This window comes from Biomphalaria glabrata, chromosome 14 (assembly GCF_947242115.1).
Source record: "Biomphalaria glabrata chromosome 14, xgBioGlab47.1, whole genome shotgun sequence".
Lineage (NCBI taxonomy): Eukaryota > Metazoa > Mollusca > Gastropoda > Planorbidae > Biomphalaria > Biomphalaria glabrata.
This window is the reverse complement of record NC_074724.1, coordinates 16,407,565-16,424,075: the sequence shown is the minus strand read 5'-3', so window position 1 is coordinate 16,424,075 and position 16,511 is coordinate 16,407,565. Positions and strand designations below refer to the sequence as shown.

The 16,511-nt window shown below is 35.7% G+C and overlaps 1 protein-coding gene across 1 annotated transcript in view; it reads left to right on the top strand.

The window, feature by feature from the left end:
- Positions 1–16,511, top strand: part of LOC106062657 (neural cell adhesion molecule 1-like) — a 132,988-nt gene that overhangs the window by 90,311 nt on the left and 26,166 nt on the right. The window contains exons 8-9 of the mRNA XM_056009819.1: positions 1,633–1,739; positions 9,154–9,406. Of these exons, the coding sequence (XP_055865794.1) occupies positions 1,633–1,739; positions 9,154–9,406 (360 nt within the window). The remainder of the gene's footprint in view (positions 1–1,632; positions 1,740–9,153; positions 9,407–16,511) is intronic.

The window sequence follows — 16,511 nt, the reverse complement described above, 5'->3', positions numbered from 1 at the left end:
CTCCTGAAGTGTAAGGGACACAGCGGTGTGTATGTGTAGGGGGGATATGAAGCGCATGTGTGTGCATATCCCGACAAGATAAATGTCTATTCTCTTGACTCAAGACCAGACAAAACAGAATAAGACAATATATATACAGGAAGCTCAAAATTGGAACCAGTGAAATCTGCCCATGTGGAGCGTCAACAGAAAAAACTGTCCATGTCCTTCAAAATTGCATTCTTTACCAAGAGGCCCAAACAAGTCACTGGCCCTAAAACAACCCAATAGAAAGAAAACTGTATGAATAGCTCCCTGATTTGGAAACCACTGCACAGTTCATCATAGTTATTGTCAGAAGAGATAAAGTAAGACTAATCGACCGGCGGCGTAGCATACGACGCTATTTGGCAAAGCCAGCCTTAGACCACTGCAACCTATGCGACCACAGTGAGCTCCGCATTTTCATAGGAGTCGCGCTAATTCATAGTGTATATATTATTAATTTAAACCATTTAATAACTTAAAACGAAACAGATTTCCCGAGGCCTCCTGAATCTGAGACTAAAAACAGTAACTGGTCATTTCTTCCCCAGTCCAGCGTGCAATCCGCACGACTAGGCAGCTATCCACACACTTTCTAGATACATTTTAAGGCAACCAACTTAAACATTATCTTAATTTTTTAAAAATAATTTATGTGGTAAAGAAACCAACACAATGTTAGTATTTAGGTTGATTAAATCTTAGAGTATTATAAAATATGTACTACTTCGAACTGTTACATAAAGATTGCTAAGTACACAGAAATGTTTCTGCAACTTTTATTTTATCATTGCATCAGAAGAAAATAAAACAAAATAATCATAATAATGTGAATTTCTATTTTAAGATAAGTTTCATTGCGAACGGAAAGGGTTTGAACATGAGACTAAAAACTGTGACTGTTCAATTTCTTACCCAGTCCAGCGTGCAAAACCCACGACTAGGCAGCTATCAACACAATTTTAAGGCAACCAGATTAAACATTATCTTATTTTTTTTAAAATTAATTTATGTGGTAAAGAAACCAACACAATTTTAATTGAAATAGTATTTAGCTTGATTAAATCTTATAGTATTATAAAATATGCACTATTTCAAACTGTTACATAAAGACCGCTAAGTACACAGAAATGTTTCAAATTTTATTTTATCATTACATCAAAAGAAAAGAAATTAAAATTATTGTACTAATGTGAATTAGTATTTTAAGAATAGATTCATTTCTTCCATAAACTGAATTGGATTAAGTATCAAGACATATGCACTTTTATTTTTGTATGGTTACCCGTTGCTCATTTTAATTTTGTTTATATGTATATTTTATAATTTAAATAGTAAATATTATTCTTAATAAGACCTTTTTCTACATTGTTTGACCTAGAACTATTCATTCGATAGAATAATTACGAAGTAATAAAATTCATGGTCAATGTTGGAAACCGTGAAGGAATTTTCTACTTAGCCTGAAAACGCCATTTTTTGTATAAAGACTTTGATTCTACAAGAAAATACATTTAACTTTTTTAAAAAAGTTGTGTAATTTCTAATTCATTTCAACTTCGAACACTTTTTTAAAACAAATTACTTTTTCAAAATATATCTTTTTAGCTCAAATTTCTTCTCATAAAATCAAGATTAATCTACACAATGGGAATAAAAGCAACTTATCAACTAATAGTGTAGAAGAAAATATAACTTTGACTTGCACAGTCACTGTAAGTAATGCTTAAATCTTTAGAAGTGTTGTTTTTTTCAACAAATCTTTTCTTAAATTTTCTCAAATTTATTCTATGTTAGTTTGTTTTAAAACGCTTTCATGTTACCAATTGAAGTATTAATTAAATATAAATGAAGCAAATAACACGAATTTAATGTAAGTGTTAAAATAAAATAAAATCAAAATGGTTATTAAAGATAATTAGAAAAAAAAGATTATTTACTTTAAATTCTTTTCTAATAATTGTAATGTGTCACAATCACTAATAGTGCCACTGTCAAAATCATCAATGGGTGCTAGATGTTACGATTATACTTGATCTCTATTGCACTATCAATGATCGTAATTGCCGAGGATTTTGAAATCTTCTCTAGATAAGTAGCTAGATCTAGTTGATAATACGATCATTCAGAATGTTGATAAGAGGATCATCTAGAAGTTGTCAATCGCTAAGTCGATCTCAGTATTTTATTATATTCAATAAAGAAACTTCTCTTCGTCTAAAATAATTACTTTAATTCAGAACTTGAAAAAGCTATTTACAAATAACTACAATGGTTAAATGTACTTGAATAAAATAAATGATCTACGCAATAATATAACTGAGTTCTAATACAAAAGGTACATGTTCTTTATCTCACGTTCCAATACAAGACTGATGTTATCACTAACACGTTCCAAAACAAGACTGATGTTATCACTTACACGTTCCAAAACAAGACTGGCGCGATTTTGGATCTTGCCTTGGCACTAGAACATAATCACGTGATCAACAACTTTACACTGCAAGACCAACCAATAAATGCAGCTCAACATACAACTGATGTTTTTGTAATATCACATTTTTGAAAAAACATAAGGTTGCAGAATTTAATTTTAAAATTATCTACAAAATTAACATCTTTTTCAATTTTTGGAAACAATTAGGTAAAGATTATACTTGTAAAACTTATTTTGATGAATTTTAAAATCATCATCATCATCATAAATTTTTTTTGAGTGAGGCCTTGGCAGGCTTTAATCCTCTCTAGCAAAAGCCCTGGAAAGAAACATGCTGTCTTGCGTAGTGCATACACGTCACCCTACAGGTCGATAATTTTTTGGTTTCCTAGACCTGTCGAGGGGGAGATTCGCAAGTCTGTGGCAGTCAAACATAAACTGAGGCAAGGTTTTCTCTACTTCCAGCGGGGGCACCGTAATTCAAAATTTAGTCATAGCCGTGAGAAATATGAGCAAACAGTACATTGGCCTGTCCTGCACTGTGACATAATAGCTTTCAAAGGCCAGGACAGCCTCCACAATGGGGAAGTGCCTCATGCGCTCTCAAACTCCACGGCTTTTTTGGTACTTGTTCCAGCACTCAAACCACTTTTCCATTTCTGTTTTTTTTTAAATTATAACCACAGAAAAGACTGCATCTGGATAGGTCTTCTGCATTTCAAACCATCCACTAGTTTTCTAGCCTTTTTTTACCGCTCAAAGCAGGTCAGTGCTGACCTTTCCTTTCTACAGTTAGTGGGCCTACATTAGCCATTATTTTAGAAGTATTTACTGGGCTTGACCTGAATGTTCCACAGATAAATCTTTGTGCTTAAAACTATATTAAATCAAGTTGTTCAATAACTGTTCTAGAGCCATACATTTTTATAGGTAGGCTGTAGTCTATCTGTGATCGGATTGTTCCTAAATACATTGATCGAAGCATGTCTGCTCGGGCTCCTCGCTTTGTGGATGCCTCTTTCCGCACAATGCAAATTTTCCCCGAGGCCTTTCTTGCAACTTCCTGGATGTACTCACACATTTTTATTTTGTGATCTAAAGTTACGCAATTGTACAAGAGTAACGTTTCCATGTTCAGAGCCATTCCGTTAAGAGATAGCCAAAAAGGTTGCCCGAGAATGCCAGTCCCTAGCGTGAACATAGAATAAATAGTCTTGAAGGTATTTATTTCTAGCCTCCATTTTTTGGGTGTATGAGCCGAGCGTATCTACTTTCAACACTTTTTGTATAGAGGTTGCGCTTCTTCCAGGTTTACAAATGACAATATCATCAGCATATAGCAGCTTTCGGCATTTTAGCAGAGCCGATAAGTTATTGATGAAGTATGTAAAATGGACGCATGACAGGACGGAGCATTTCTCGGAGGCATTGCTCAAAGATCATTTCCCCTTAGACTTTTCCGTACACCCTTGTTCTTATTGTACGCTCTTGTATCTAATCCAGTAATATATTAGTCCCCTCAACCCCACGGCTCTTTCTCATGAAGCAAACCAGAATGCCATACTTTATCATATGCCTTGTTTAAGTCAATAAAGACTGCGTATATGTTTTCGGTCCTTTGGAATCAAACTGCTACGCTTTGCACAAAAATGTTGACTTGGTCTATAGCGGACATTCCAACCCTGAAACTAGTCTGTTCTGGAGCTATACGGCGGGAAAAAATAGAAAATAGAATCTCACATGATTGTTTTGCTCTACCAATCTTGTTTTCTTTTCTCTACTATTTTTACACATTTATATTACTTTTACAAACACTTGCATAATTACGTTTTTGTTCTTGGTAAAATCATTGAAGAATATTTTTTGTAATCAATTTTAAAATTATTTTGTAATTTTTTTTTATTTAGCTGGTATCAATTGTTTTAAAACATTTTAGACTTTGTACACATATCAGCATAACTATACATTTACTGAAGTTCAAGCTTTATATGTCACCTCGCTATTTTGAATTTTTGTTTTGTGTAACATTTTGTTCGTGAAATATATTGTGTAGAATCTAATGTAGGCATAGTCGGGATGCATATATTTGTAAGTTTAGACATCTATCAAAATGACTTATAACTTTTCTTATGGCAAACTGTAATTATAATAAGTGTATTTAAAAATAATATCTGGATATATTACTAGATTACAAGAAACAATATTAAAATAATCCAATAATTGTTTCTTTAGATGGTAAGTAGATGTAGAATACTAAAGGCACATCTTTTTAATTCGAATTTCTTAAACAACGGTTTTTATGCTTGTTGTATATTTATGTTTCCTGTTGTGAGTTGTGAACTGATCTGTTCTAGTGTGTCAAAATGTCATGGTGTCCAGGTCAGCTTGTGTGTGTGTGTGTACTGTGTTATGTGAACTGTTTTGTCATTCTTTTTCAATAAAGCCTAGCTTCAAGACATGTCTTCCTGTAGTGTTTTATTAGGTCACTACAATTTATTGAACAAGAATCTTGTGGATTTATTGTGCTTCTAACCTTAAGTATGGATCGTTTTCTAAGACCTGAAAGATTGGTGGTGGAAGATCCGGACGCTCAAGGATCTGGAAGCACTGGCTTCACACATTTGAAAAATTCGCATTAAAACTAGCTGTATCAGAAGGTGAGAAGTTCGATCTTCTATGTAACTTCATCTCATATGCTGTGTTTGAATTGATATCTGACTGTACTGACTTTGAATCTGCTGTAAACACACTAAACGGACTCTATGTCAAACAAACCAATGAGGTTTATGCTCGCTATCTCCTATCCAATTGTAAACAGGAAACGGGACAGAGTGTTGACAAATATATTCAAAAATTGAGATTGCTGGCTAAAGACTGCCATTTCAGAGCAGTCACTGCCCTCGAAAACCAGAACGAGGCCATCAGAGACGCATTCATTAGTGGCATGTCATTACCAGAGATTAGGCAGAGACTTTTAGAGTACTCATCTCTGGATCTCGCAAAGTCATTGGAGGTAGCTAGATCTTTGAGATGGCACAGAAACATTCTGCAACATATAACTCGCAACAAGCCAGAACTTTTCAAACACCACAAGCACAACAATCCACTACGTCGGAATTGCCACTTTGCTCTGCTGTAGAAGACACGATTGATTCGACAACCGGTACAATAGCTGCTGCTCAAGGCAAGTGCTACTTTTGTGGAGGTGATATCCACTCTCGTAGCAAATGTCCCGCTAAAGATGCAACCTGCAAAAAATGCGATAAAAAGGGACACTACAAAAAGGTATGCAAATCAAAACTTTCTACAGTTTACAGACATAACTCTGATTCAGCGGCGTATACAAAAACAGCCGCCTCTTCGTTTTCTCTATCTCGTGCTGTAAAGAAGATACAAGTTAACAACATTACCCTTGACGCCCTCATCGAAACAGGTAGTTCGGACAGTTACATTTCTGCATGGACCGTCAGAAAGTATAGATTCAAAACTTTTCACTCATCAAAACATATATCTATGGCCAACACGAACCTAACTGGTTATACTCGAGGCCATGTTAATGCTGACATTGAGAGTAAAGGCTCCATTTATAAAGACTTCTAGCTACACATACTTGACAACCTCTGTGAGGATGTTATTTTAGGCCATGACTTCCTTGAACAACACGAGAGTGTACAGATCACTTTTAAACAATGGTGTTAAATGGAATGAAAGCTGCTAATGTCGAACCCGCTCCTCTTTTCCAAAATATGCTTAAAGAGTGTCGACCTATCGCCACAAAATCCAGACGATATTCTGCAAACGACACTCTATTCATCATATCAGAAGCTGAGAGATTCTTAAAAATGGCATCATCGAGCCCTCGTCATCTCATGGCGGGCTCAAGTCTAAATAACAACTAACGAACGACACAAACGAAGAATGGTAGTGGACTACAGCCAAACTATTAATCGGTTCACACTTCGAGATGTTTATCCCTTACCACGCATTGATGGTCTCTTAAATAGCTAAATATGAAATATTTAGCACCCTTGATCTGCGCAACGCATACCATCAGATCCCCCTAAGGAAGACTGATCGCTCCTATACTGCCTTTGAAGCTGGAGATAAATTATAGCAATTCTGTAGGATACTTTTTGGAGTAACTAACGGGGTAGCCTGTTTTCAACGAACAATCGACAAGATCATAGAACAAGAGTCACTGGAGGTTACATATGCTTATATTGATAGCATCACCATTTGTGGTAAGGACAGAGAAGAGCATGATAAAAATCTGCATAAATTTCTTGGGGCTATAAAAAAATATGGACTAACTCTTAATGAGGAAAAGTGTGCATACGCATCCTCAACAATAACATTACTAGGTTATGAAGTGTCACATAATGAGATGAAGCCAGACCCCGACAGACTACTGCCCTTGTGTCAACTTCTTCCACCCGAGTACCTAAATGCACAAAAGCGAGCTGTTGGTCTATTCTCCTACTATGCCAACTGGATAGGGCATTTCTCAGATAAGATCCATCCCTTGGTATACAACAGAACTTTCCCAATCCCTGAGAGAGTCAAAGATACATTTCAAGCGTTAAAAAAGAACTAGAAATGGCTGTTGTCACTAATGTAGACCACAAAACGCCGCTGGAGGTTGAAACAGATGCATCGGATATCGCTATATCCGCTACATAATCCCAGAACAAAAGACCAGTTGCCTTCTTCTCCAGAACACTATCTTTTAGCGAGAGACGTCAATCCTCCGTAGAGAAAGAAGCAATGGCTATAATGGAATCAATCAAGAAATGGAGACATTTTCTATTAGGGTCGCATTTCAAACTCACCACGGATCAAAGGTCCGTATCATTCATACTTAACCCTCGCCATTACGGTAAAATAAAAAACGACAAAATTCAGAGGTGGAGAATAGAACTATCAATGTACAGTTTTGATGTGTGTTACCGGCCGGGGGCTGACAACATGGCCGCCGATGCTCTTTCTCGTGGATTCTGTGCAAGTACAACCACCACTAGGTCTTTAAAAGAACTTCACAACACTCTTTGTCATCCAGGCATAGTGCGAATGCTCCATTTCGTCCGGTAAAAGAATCTCCCACATGTAGTTGAAGAAATAAGAACTGTAGTAAACAATTGCCCCATCTGTGCAGAGATAAAACCTCGTTTTTATCAACCATCTGCCGGCAGGTTAGTAAAAGCAACATCACCATTTGAGAGACTTAGTGTTGACTTTAAAGGACCACTCTCTTCTACCACTAAAAATAAATAATTATTGACAATTATTGATGAGTACTCAAGGTTTCCTTTTGCATATGCATGTCCTGACATGTCTACTCAAACAGTAATTAGATGCTTCACAAACCTATTCAGCATTTTCGGCACGCCCTCGTATTTACATTCCGACCGGGGATCATCCTTCATGTCTGAAGAGCTACGATCTTTCCTCAGAAGTAAAGGCATAGTAACAAGCAGAACCACAGCATACAATGTCAAAGGAAATGGGCAAGTAGAAAAACTGAACTCGACTCTCTGGGAGTCAATTCTTCTTGTCGTCAGGTCAAGAGGACTACCTAATACACAATGGGAGCTAGCCCTAAACGACGCTCTCCATTCAATTAGATCTCTGCTAAGCACTGCTACAAACATGACGCCTCACGAAAGACTATTTCCCTACAAATGAAGGTCCGCCTGTGGTGTGTCTCTGCCGACCTGGCTATCTGTTCCAGGGCCTGTCCTGATGAGAAGACATGCGAGGCAAAGCAAATATGAACAGCTGGTAGATGTAGTGGAGCTTATTGAAGCTAATCAGAACTATGCCCACATACGTCTTCCAAATGGACGGGAAGAAACTGTCTCACTACACCATTTGGCTCCGAGAGGCTACTCATCTTCAGAGACCGTAGTACATGATTTCACTCCAAGAGGCTTTGAAACATCTTCTGAGGTCTTTCAACATCAACTTGCTCCTGGTAACACTGAGACTTCTCCGGGTGTCTCCCAACACTCAGTGGCTTCTAGGAGTGACATAGAGACATCTGTAGAGAACATGGTTCCACCTGCTTTAAAAGCAGAAGAAAACTTTATTGAAAATGGACAAAATTCACCTGCCAGAGATACGCCCCTACAGCACTCGTATAATCTCAGAAGTAGAGCGAAAAGAAACTAAACGGGGCGTGAATGTTGTGTATTTATGTTTCCTGTTGTGTGTTGTGAACTGATCTGTTCTAGTGTGTCAAAATGTAATGGTGTCCATATCAGCTTGTGTGTGTGTGTGTGTGTGTACTGTGTTATGTGAACTGTTTTGTCATTCTTGTTCAATAAAGCCTAGCTTCAAGACATGTCTTCCTATAGTGTTTTATTAGGTCACTACAATGCTCTAACCTAAATTTTTTACCCTATCCTAAATGCATAACGACCATCTTCTATTTATTATTATGTATCAATCTGTGTAATGTTTTAGGTTAATTGGACGCGAACTATATGAGGTATTTCTAGCAGTAGCTTACTGAATGAAACAATAATTTATTAAAATTGAATGGGAAAAATGTTTGAATCATTAAATATTTAATAAGAATGTTACTGAGTAATAATTTTTTAAAATTCATAACAATTATTTTTAGCTATTTTTATTATGTTGAATACCATTTTTGAGGATTTGTTTTTGAGTCTTTTTTTATTTTTTAATTCTAGGGACCTCCCAGCCTCTTAATAATATGGAAACAAACTGCAAAAGACTCAGCTAAAGAATATCCAGCAACTGGTGAAGTCAGTAATTACAACACATCGCAATCTATTGTTTCCACTGGCTGTGCAATAAGTAATTATACCTCTGAACTAGAATTTGAGCTACAAGAAACTGATGATGGAAACACTTACTACTGTATAGTTTTAAACAATACTGGTGAACAGAGCAAACTAAACTTCACTATTCGTACTTTCCCAAGTAGGTCTTTTATCTTTTTAGTTTGTTTCAATAAGCTCTTAGTCTCTGAATGAAGCTTTGTTTTTTATTTTGTTTCTCATTTGTTTAATTTGTGTAACTAAAATAAGACAAAAAATAAATGACTTTCTTATTATTTGAAATCGAAAGAAATATTAGCTTTAAATGTTTGTCATAAATTAAATCTGAATATATAAGATTTTCTTATATTACAAATCTTATATCCACTGTCTGTTGTTTTTTTTTGTTATATCTCTCTGTCTTTTCTATGATCTAGTTTTAGAAGTTAAAGGATCTATATCTATACATTTAAAATACTTAGAAGTAGAGCATTATTTTGTATCCAAGTGTAATATATTTATCGATATTCATTTCTTTTATCTAATCATTAAATAAGTTATGAATGTTTAAAAACATTTTTTTTTCTGTTTTTTTAAACTGTAGTATTTCACATTTAGGACAGTAAAATTTATGGGGATTGTTAAAATACGTGCAATGGGTATTAAATACATTCAAAATTAAACATGTATTATTAAACTTTCTCTAGATCTATAACACCTTTTGTTTGTAAATTACCAAATTCAGGAAATTTTTTTTTAACCTAAATTATCTATCAACAACATGACAAGGAAAGGATATCAAATTGATGTGCTCTAATTCTTATGGCTGCCTGGTCTTGCGGTTTGCGCGCTGAACTGTCGTTCAGATTTATCAATGGTAAGGGTTGAAATCCTGCCCGCTCCCATACCCCCATCGTGCTGTGAGAGGTTTGGACTAGGAATTAATTATCTTCAACATCCGAAACACTTAAAACATTTTACAAAAATTTTTATAGTAGCAGAAAGTATCTCGTGCAGCAGATCTAACGCTTCTGTGATAGTCATTAGAGACCGAGTTAGGATCTATCTATTACTAAATAAAACCTATATTCACATAATGCAATTCGAACATGTAAGGCTGCAAACAGAACTAAAATAGTGCTACAAATGAACAGTGATCGGTAGAGGTCAACATATGACCCCGGCGAGATGACACATCAGCGAGTGTTCCCTGGAATCTACGCGTATAAACAAAGACAGGATGTGACGTGTCCTCACTTGTTGTTCCAAACAGATCTAAGAAGGGGGCAGTTGCAAATGAACAATGACAGATAGAGGTCAAGACGTGTGGCCCGGCATGATGACACTGCAGCAGGTGTTCTCTGGAATCTACATGTAAAAACAAAGACAGGATGTGACGTTACCTCATGTGTTGTTCCAGATGGTACTAGAAGTGTTTGTGCAACTTTGGAGGAGAGATTAGGGACTATATAAGCAAGAGAGTTAATGTGAAAGTCAGTCGTGAGTGAGTCAGTACAGACGATGTAAGACGTGTGCGGCTCTAGTGGAAGAGAAATGTGTACGACTCGATGCAAGTTAACTAGGTTAGAGTTAACTGGAGTGGACTACTGTCTTTAAAGTCTATACAGCGAACTACAGTGGACTTGAGCCGTTACAGCCGATACAGTCGATGTAAGACGTGTGCGGCTCTGATTCGGTAGACTTGACTAAGACTTGGTTCAGCTTTGGGAGACCTGGAGCGACACTGGGAAGTGTGTCGTTGGTCTGTTCTGTGGAATACGGCTCGATGCAAGTTGAGAAGAGATGAATTGCAACGAAGTGAAGAGATGAATTACAACGAAGTATAGCTAACTTTAAACTGACAGATATTGTACAGTCTTCTACGCTACATGTTACAGTGACGAATTGTTAGAGTTAATAATTATTAAAAGTTATATGAAACTGAAAGTTGGGTCGTCAAGTTCTTTGCAGTAATTTTATTTGTGTGCCTACTAATGCGTTTAGCCAGAAGATTCAGAAATACGTAACAATACATACAAGTCTTGATTTCTTTACGCTTTTTTTTTACCCACCAGTTAGATGATTTTCTTAAACAATTTCGATCATCAGAAAGCAGTATATTACAATAGCAATAGCCCAGCTGCTAAATTCGAAGTCATTACATTATTTATATTTAATTATCTATATAGACTATATTTTAAAAAGCAACTTTTATCTTTGTGACTATTGAGTTTGCATTATACCTAAACATTCATAGCTGACTCTGTAGAGTGGTCTGAAAGAAAAAAATAATCTTACTCATTTTATTTTGTGATAGAAATATTTCCAGTAATAGCCTTTTATTGTAAAACAAAAATGCCTTTTAACAAAACTAATTTAATAGAATTGGAGGTCTCTTATCCAGTCAAACAAATGATTTAATCTGCATTAAGTCTAAAATTCTAACAAAATTTCCTGTTCCTTTTAAATGAATATACTACTGACGCTATTATAGAAACCGGAAAAAAAATTAGATTTATGATAACCGTACGATTAATCCCAGGTCCTGCTACTGACAAAGAACGTCAACATTATGACTGTCCAGAAAAATCAATGGCAAATACAAAATGATATTCTAAGTTTTTAATTTGCAACGTTTCTTGAATGTTACATGTTTGAATAATTTTACTTATATTAGCTTTTCATGGAAAATATTTTTATATTACGGATAATAGAATACACATTTCCATTTTGGGATAAAGGTGTCTCGTGAGAGTAGGTTATTTCAAAGTCTATATACAATAATATTTATTTTTCTTATTTTCTGAGATCCACACAGATCGCCGGTTTTAATATCTGAGCCACTGTCGAGAGTCGATACTTTGAATTTATCTGATTTGTTTCTATAGGCCCAGGTTAGGTTAAAGATGAATAGAGTAAACAAGTTAATTACAGACATAGAATCAAAGATAAAGGATAAGGGAAAAAAGCATACGTCAGCTTCTAGAAGGTCACAGTTAATAAAATAATTACGGAAGAAGTTTCTATGATTCTGGAAAGTACAATTGAGAAAAGTATAAATTAGGAGAAAGTTAGTTGTGGTCCTCACATTTGAACGATTTTTATAGTAACTGTCCTTTGCGGGTCCAGTAGTTGAAGTTATTTAAATTGAATTTGTATCATAAAATTTATTTCAGTAATTAGTTATATCAGTTAAAATTAGTATTAGAAAGTTTCATTTTATAAGATATCTAAGTAAAATTATTAAATTTAAAATTTAATATTTTTAATTTGAAGAATGTTAATAAAGAAATTAAAAGAGAACACATTTGTTTCTTTAGTGTATTATCAAATCATTTATATAATCTCTGTCTTGATTATTCTGTTTGAAACATCTATATAAAAAATCTCTTCTTCCCTCAAAAGTTTAAACAAGAAGTAAATGAAAAATCACTATCTCATTTATGCGATAGACCACGAGAAAATACAAGAGTACTGTTCACACTACGGATGGCTGCCTGAGAGGTGGACTGTCGTTTAAATTTATCAAACCCTGCCCGCTTCCATCCCCCTTTTATCCTGCGGAAGGTTTGGACTAGGAAGTAAACTATCTTTAACTCTGACGGAACATTCGAAACATTGTAAAACATTTTACAAACAAACATTTTACAAACACAAAACAGCAGCTCCGGACTACTATGTATATATATATATGTAACTAGCAGGGCCGTACTTAACTATTGTGGGTTTCTATGCGAAATGGATTTCGAGGCGCCAAGTTTGGGTAGGGAAGCGGAAAATAAGTGAAAAATAAGTGAGTTTGTATTAGACAGTAAATTCGTCTATGCATTTTATCCATTCTTAACTACGTACAGAATTACTTTACGAACATTGCGTGTAGCAAAATCATAGAGTATATCATAATAATTCTGTTTCCTACATATAACAGGCCCAATAGCAAGAATTATCAAATGTTTCAATCTATCTTTGAGAATTGTTGAACTCAAGTAATTCTTTAGTAGTTTGAGATTCGAAAAGCTTCTTTCACCAGATGACACCCCAAAATGACTATTTGTCTATATATTTCCGTATGTTTTAAGGACTTTTTATTTGCATATTTGGCGATTTCGAAAGATTTCCAGGAGCTCCTGGTAAAACGCCATGAGGGGGTGGAAAATTTCTTTTAAGTTATACAATGGTTGAATTTAATAATGTATACACCTTGAATTAGAGCGGGTCCTATAAATCTATCTATATACAACTCTCTTCTTTGCTCAAGAGTTTGGACGAGAAGAAAAAGTAAAAAAAAGATCACTCTTTTATTTCTGCGGATAGAGTTATCCCATGAACTTTACGAGGCTTGCGTGTATCGAAGTCTTACAATGAAAATTTTATTTCCTACATAGATAAAGCTCAATAGCAATAATTAATGAATGTTTCAATCTATCTACGAGAATCATTTATCATCATCATCACTCCTTTGAGATCCTCATGGAACATCGGGCCTCGACAAAAACACGCCACTCTCCACGGTCTCTTGCTAGCTTTTTCATGGCGTCCTAGCTCTTTCCGGTCTTCTCTGCTTCTGAAGTACATGTTCTTTTTGGTCTTCCTCTGCTTCTTGTTCCCTGGGGGTTCCACTCTAAGGCCTGTCTAGCTCTATTGGTGGTATCTTTTCTAAGGGTGTGACCAATCCATCTTTACTTCCTCTCTAAGATCTGCACTTCTTTATTTTTCTGTCCACTCGACTCCCACAGTTTGGTGTTTTCTACTTTGTCATAACAGTGAATTTTTAGGATACTTTAAGTATATTTTTAGAATATTTTTAGGGTATTTCTCAGACATCTGTTGATGAAGGTCTGTATTTTTTTTGTTGTGGCTTTAGTTGTTCTTTATGTTTCCATACAGTAGGACAGCCTTGAAATAGAGTTAAAGATTCTTAGTTTAGTCTTGTTTGAGATATAAGGAGATTTCCAGGTTGGTTTTAGCTGTGTAAATGTCTGACGCGCTAGATTTATACGGCGTTTAATGTCGTCATCTGTTCCACCTGATATACTGACTACACTCCCAAGGTATATAACATTTTCTACTTGGTCTATTGTCTGAGAAATCAATACTATGTCTCCCATTTGTTTATGGTTTACTTTAAGTACTTTAGTTTTTTAATGATTTATTTTGAGGCCTTCTTTTTTTTCTACTTCGCTTGAAGCTGTGACCTTTTCTTGCATATCCTGTACTCTGTGTGATAATAGGACTATGTCATCAGCGAATTTCAGATCTTCCAACTTTTGTGTGAGAGTTCATTGGATTATTTTTCCTTCGTTAGAGTAGGCTTCTTTTGTGACCCAATCCAGTACTAGAAGGAACAGGAGTGGTGAAAGAAGACATCCCTGTTTGACTCCTGTTATGACTGGAAATTCTTATGACAGCTTGCCACAGTGGGTTACTTGGCTGGTGAAACCATCATAAAGGTTCTTGATTTTGGTTATTATTTTTTTGGGGATCCCATAATGTCTCATTACAGTCCAGATAGATTCTCTGTCGACACTATCAAAAGCTTTTTCAAAGTCAACAAAAGTTGCATAGAGAGGAGATTGCCATTTGACACATTGTTCTACAATTATTTTAAGTGTAGCTATTTGGTCAGCACAAGATCTCACTTTTCTGAATCCGACCTGTTCTTCCCTTAGGTGTTCATCACATGCACCCTTTAGTCTGTTTAGTAGGATTCTGCTGAAAATCTTGCTTGGTACTGACAGCAAAGTGATGCCTTGCCATTTCTCACATTGTGATAGATCTCCACTCTTTGGTATTTTTATTAGCAAGCCCTTTTTCCACTCACCCGGTGGTGTTTCTGTTAATCAAATTTTGTTGAATAGTTTGTGCATTTGGTCAACTATTTCACTTCCTCCTTCTTTTAGGACTTCGAGTGGTATGTTGTCAATTCCAGCAGCTTTACCTGTCTTCATTTGTTTGAGTGCATTCCTTATTTCTTCTTTTGTTATTTCTTCCATGTTTATGTCTAGTGTTGGTCCTGCATTTAGATCTGGTGGATTTCGTGGTTTAGGTCTATTGAGCACTTCTTGAAAATATTATTTCCATCTTTCAAGTTGTTCATTTATTGAAGAAAGTAGTTTTCCGTATTTGTCTCGGAAAGGAACATTGCAATTAGCCTTTTTGGTACTGAGAAGTTTGGTGATTTTGTATAGTTGTTGTATATCTCCTTTACCTGCTGCTTCTTCTGCCTGTTCTGCCAGATTATTGTAAAATAATCGTTTGTCTTGTCTAAGCATTTTGGTGACTTTCTGTGAAACTGCTTGGTAGTCTTGTTTTGATTGTTGCTTGTGGTTTCTTGTTTTTGCTAGGTTAACTGCCTGTTTAGCGCATTTCCTCTCATCAATTAATTTCCATGTCTCATCACTAATCCACTGTTTTTTCTTCTTAGGGTTAATGCTTAGTACTTCATTGATTGTTTCAGTAATAATTTCTTTGAAATTTTGCCAAGATTTATCAACGCTTTGTTCGACCTCATCTAGTTGTAGCACAGCAAATCTATTTTGAAGGGAAAGTTGGACATCCTTTTTAATATGTGTGTTGTGGAGCTTGACTAGGTCGAATCTTTTCCTTTTGTTTCTTTCTGTTTTATTACTGGCCAGCTTCATTTTTAGTTTGGCAACAACTAGGTGGTGGTCTGAGCCAATATCTGCTCCTCTTCTTTTTCTTACATCTAGTAATGTGCTTCTCCAGTTGCGCCGTATGGTAACGTGGTCGATTTGATTCTCTGTTTTATTGTCTGGTGAAACACATGTCACTTTGTGGCATTTTTTGTTGGAAAATGCTGCCTCCGATCACTAATTTATTAAATGTGCAGAAGTCTGCAACAATTTCTCCATTTTCATTTATGGTGCCAAGTCCATGGGTGCCCATACTTTTCTCTCTCTCTCTCTCTGTTGTCACTTCCCACTTTGGCATTCAAGTCTCCCATGACAATCAAAGCATCTCTTGTAGGTATTTTGTCAACTATACTTTGCAGTTGGTCATAGAATGTATTTTTGTCAGTATCACTTGCAAGGTTAGTGGGAGCATAGCACATAATGATGTGAACATTTTTGAACTTAGACAAAAAAATTGGCTTTAATTATTCTTTCTGAATCTGGTTCCCATTCTAAAAGACTTTTGAAAGCTTCCTTGTTTAGTAGTAGTGCTACACCCTTCATTAGTTTGAGGCGCAAGAAGCTTCTTTCACCAGATTACACAATTACGGCTAATGCATAATGCCTTTATTTATC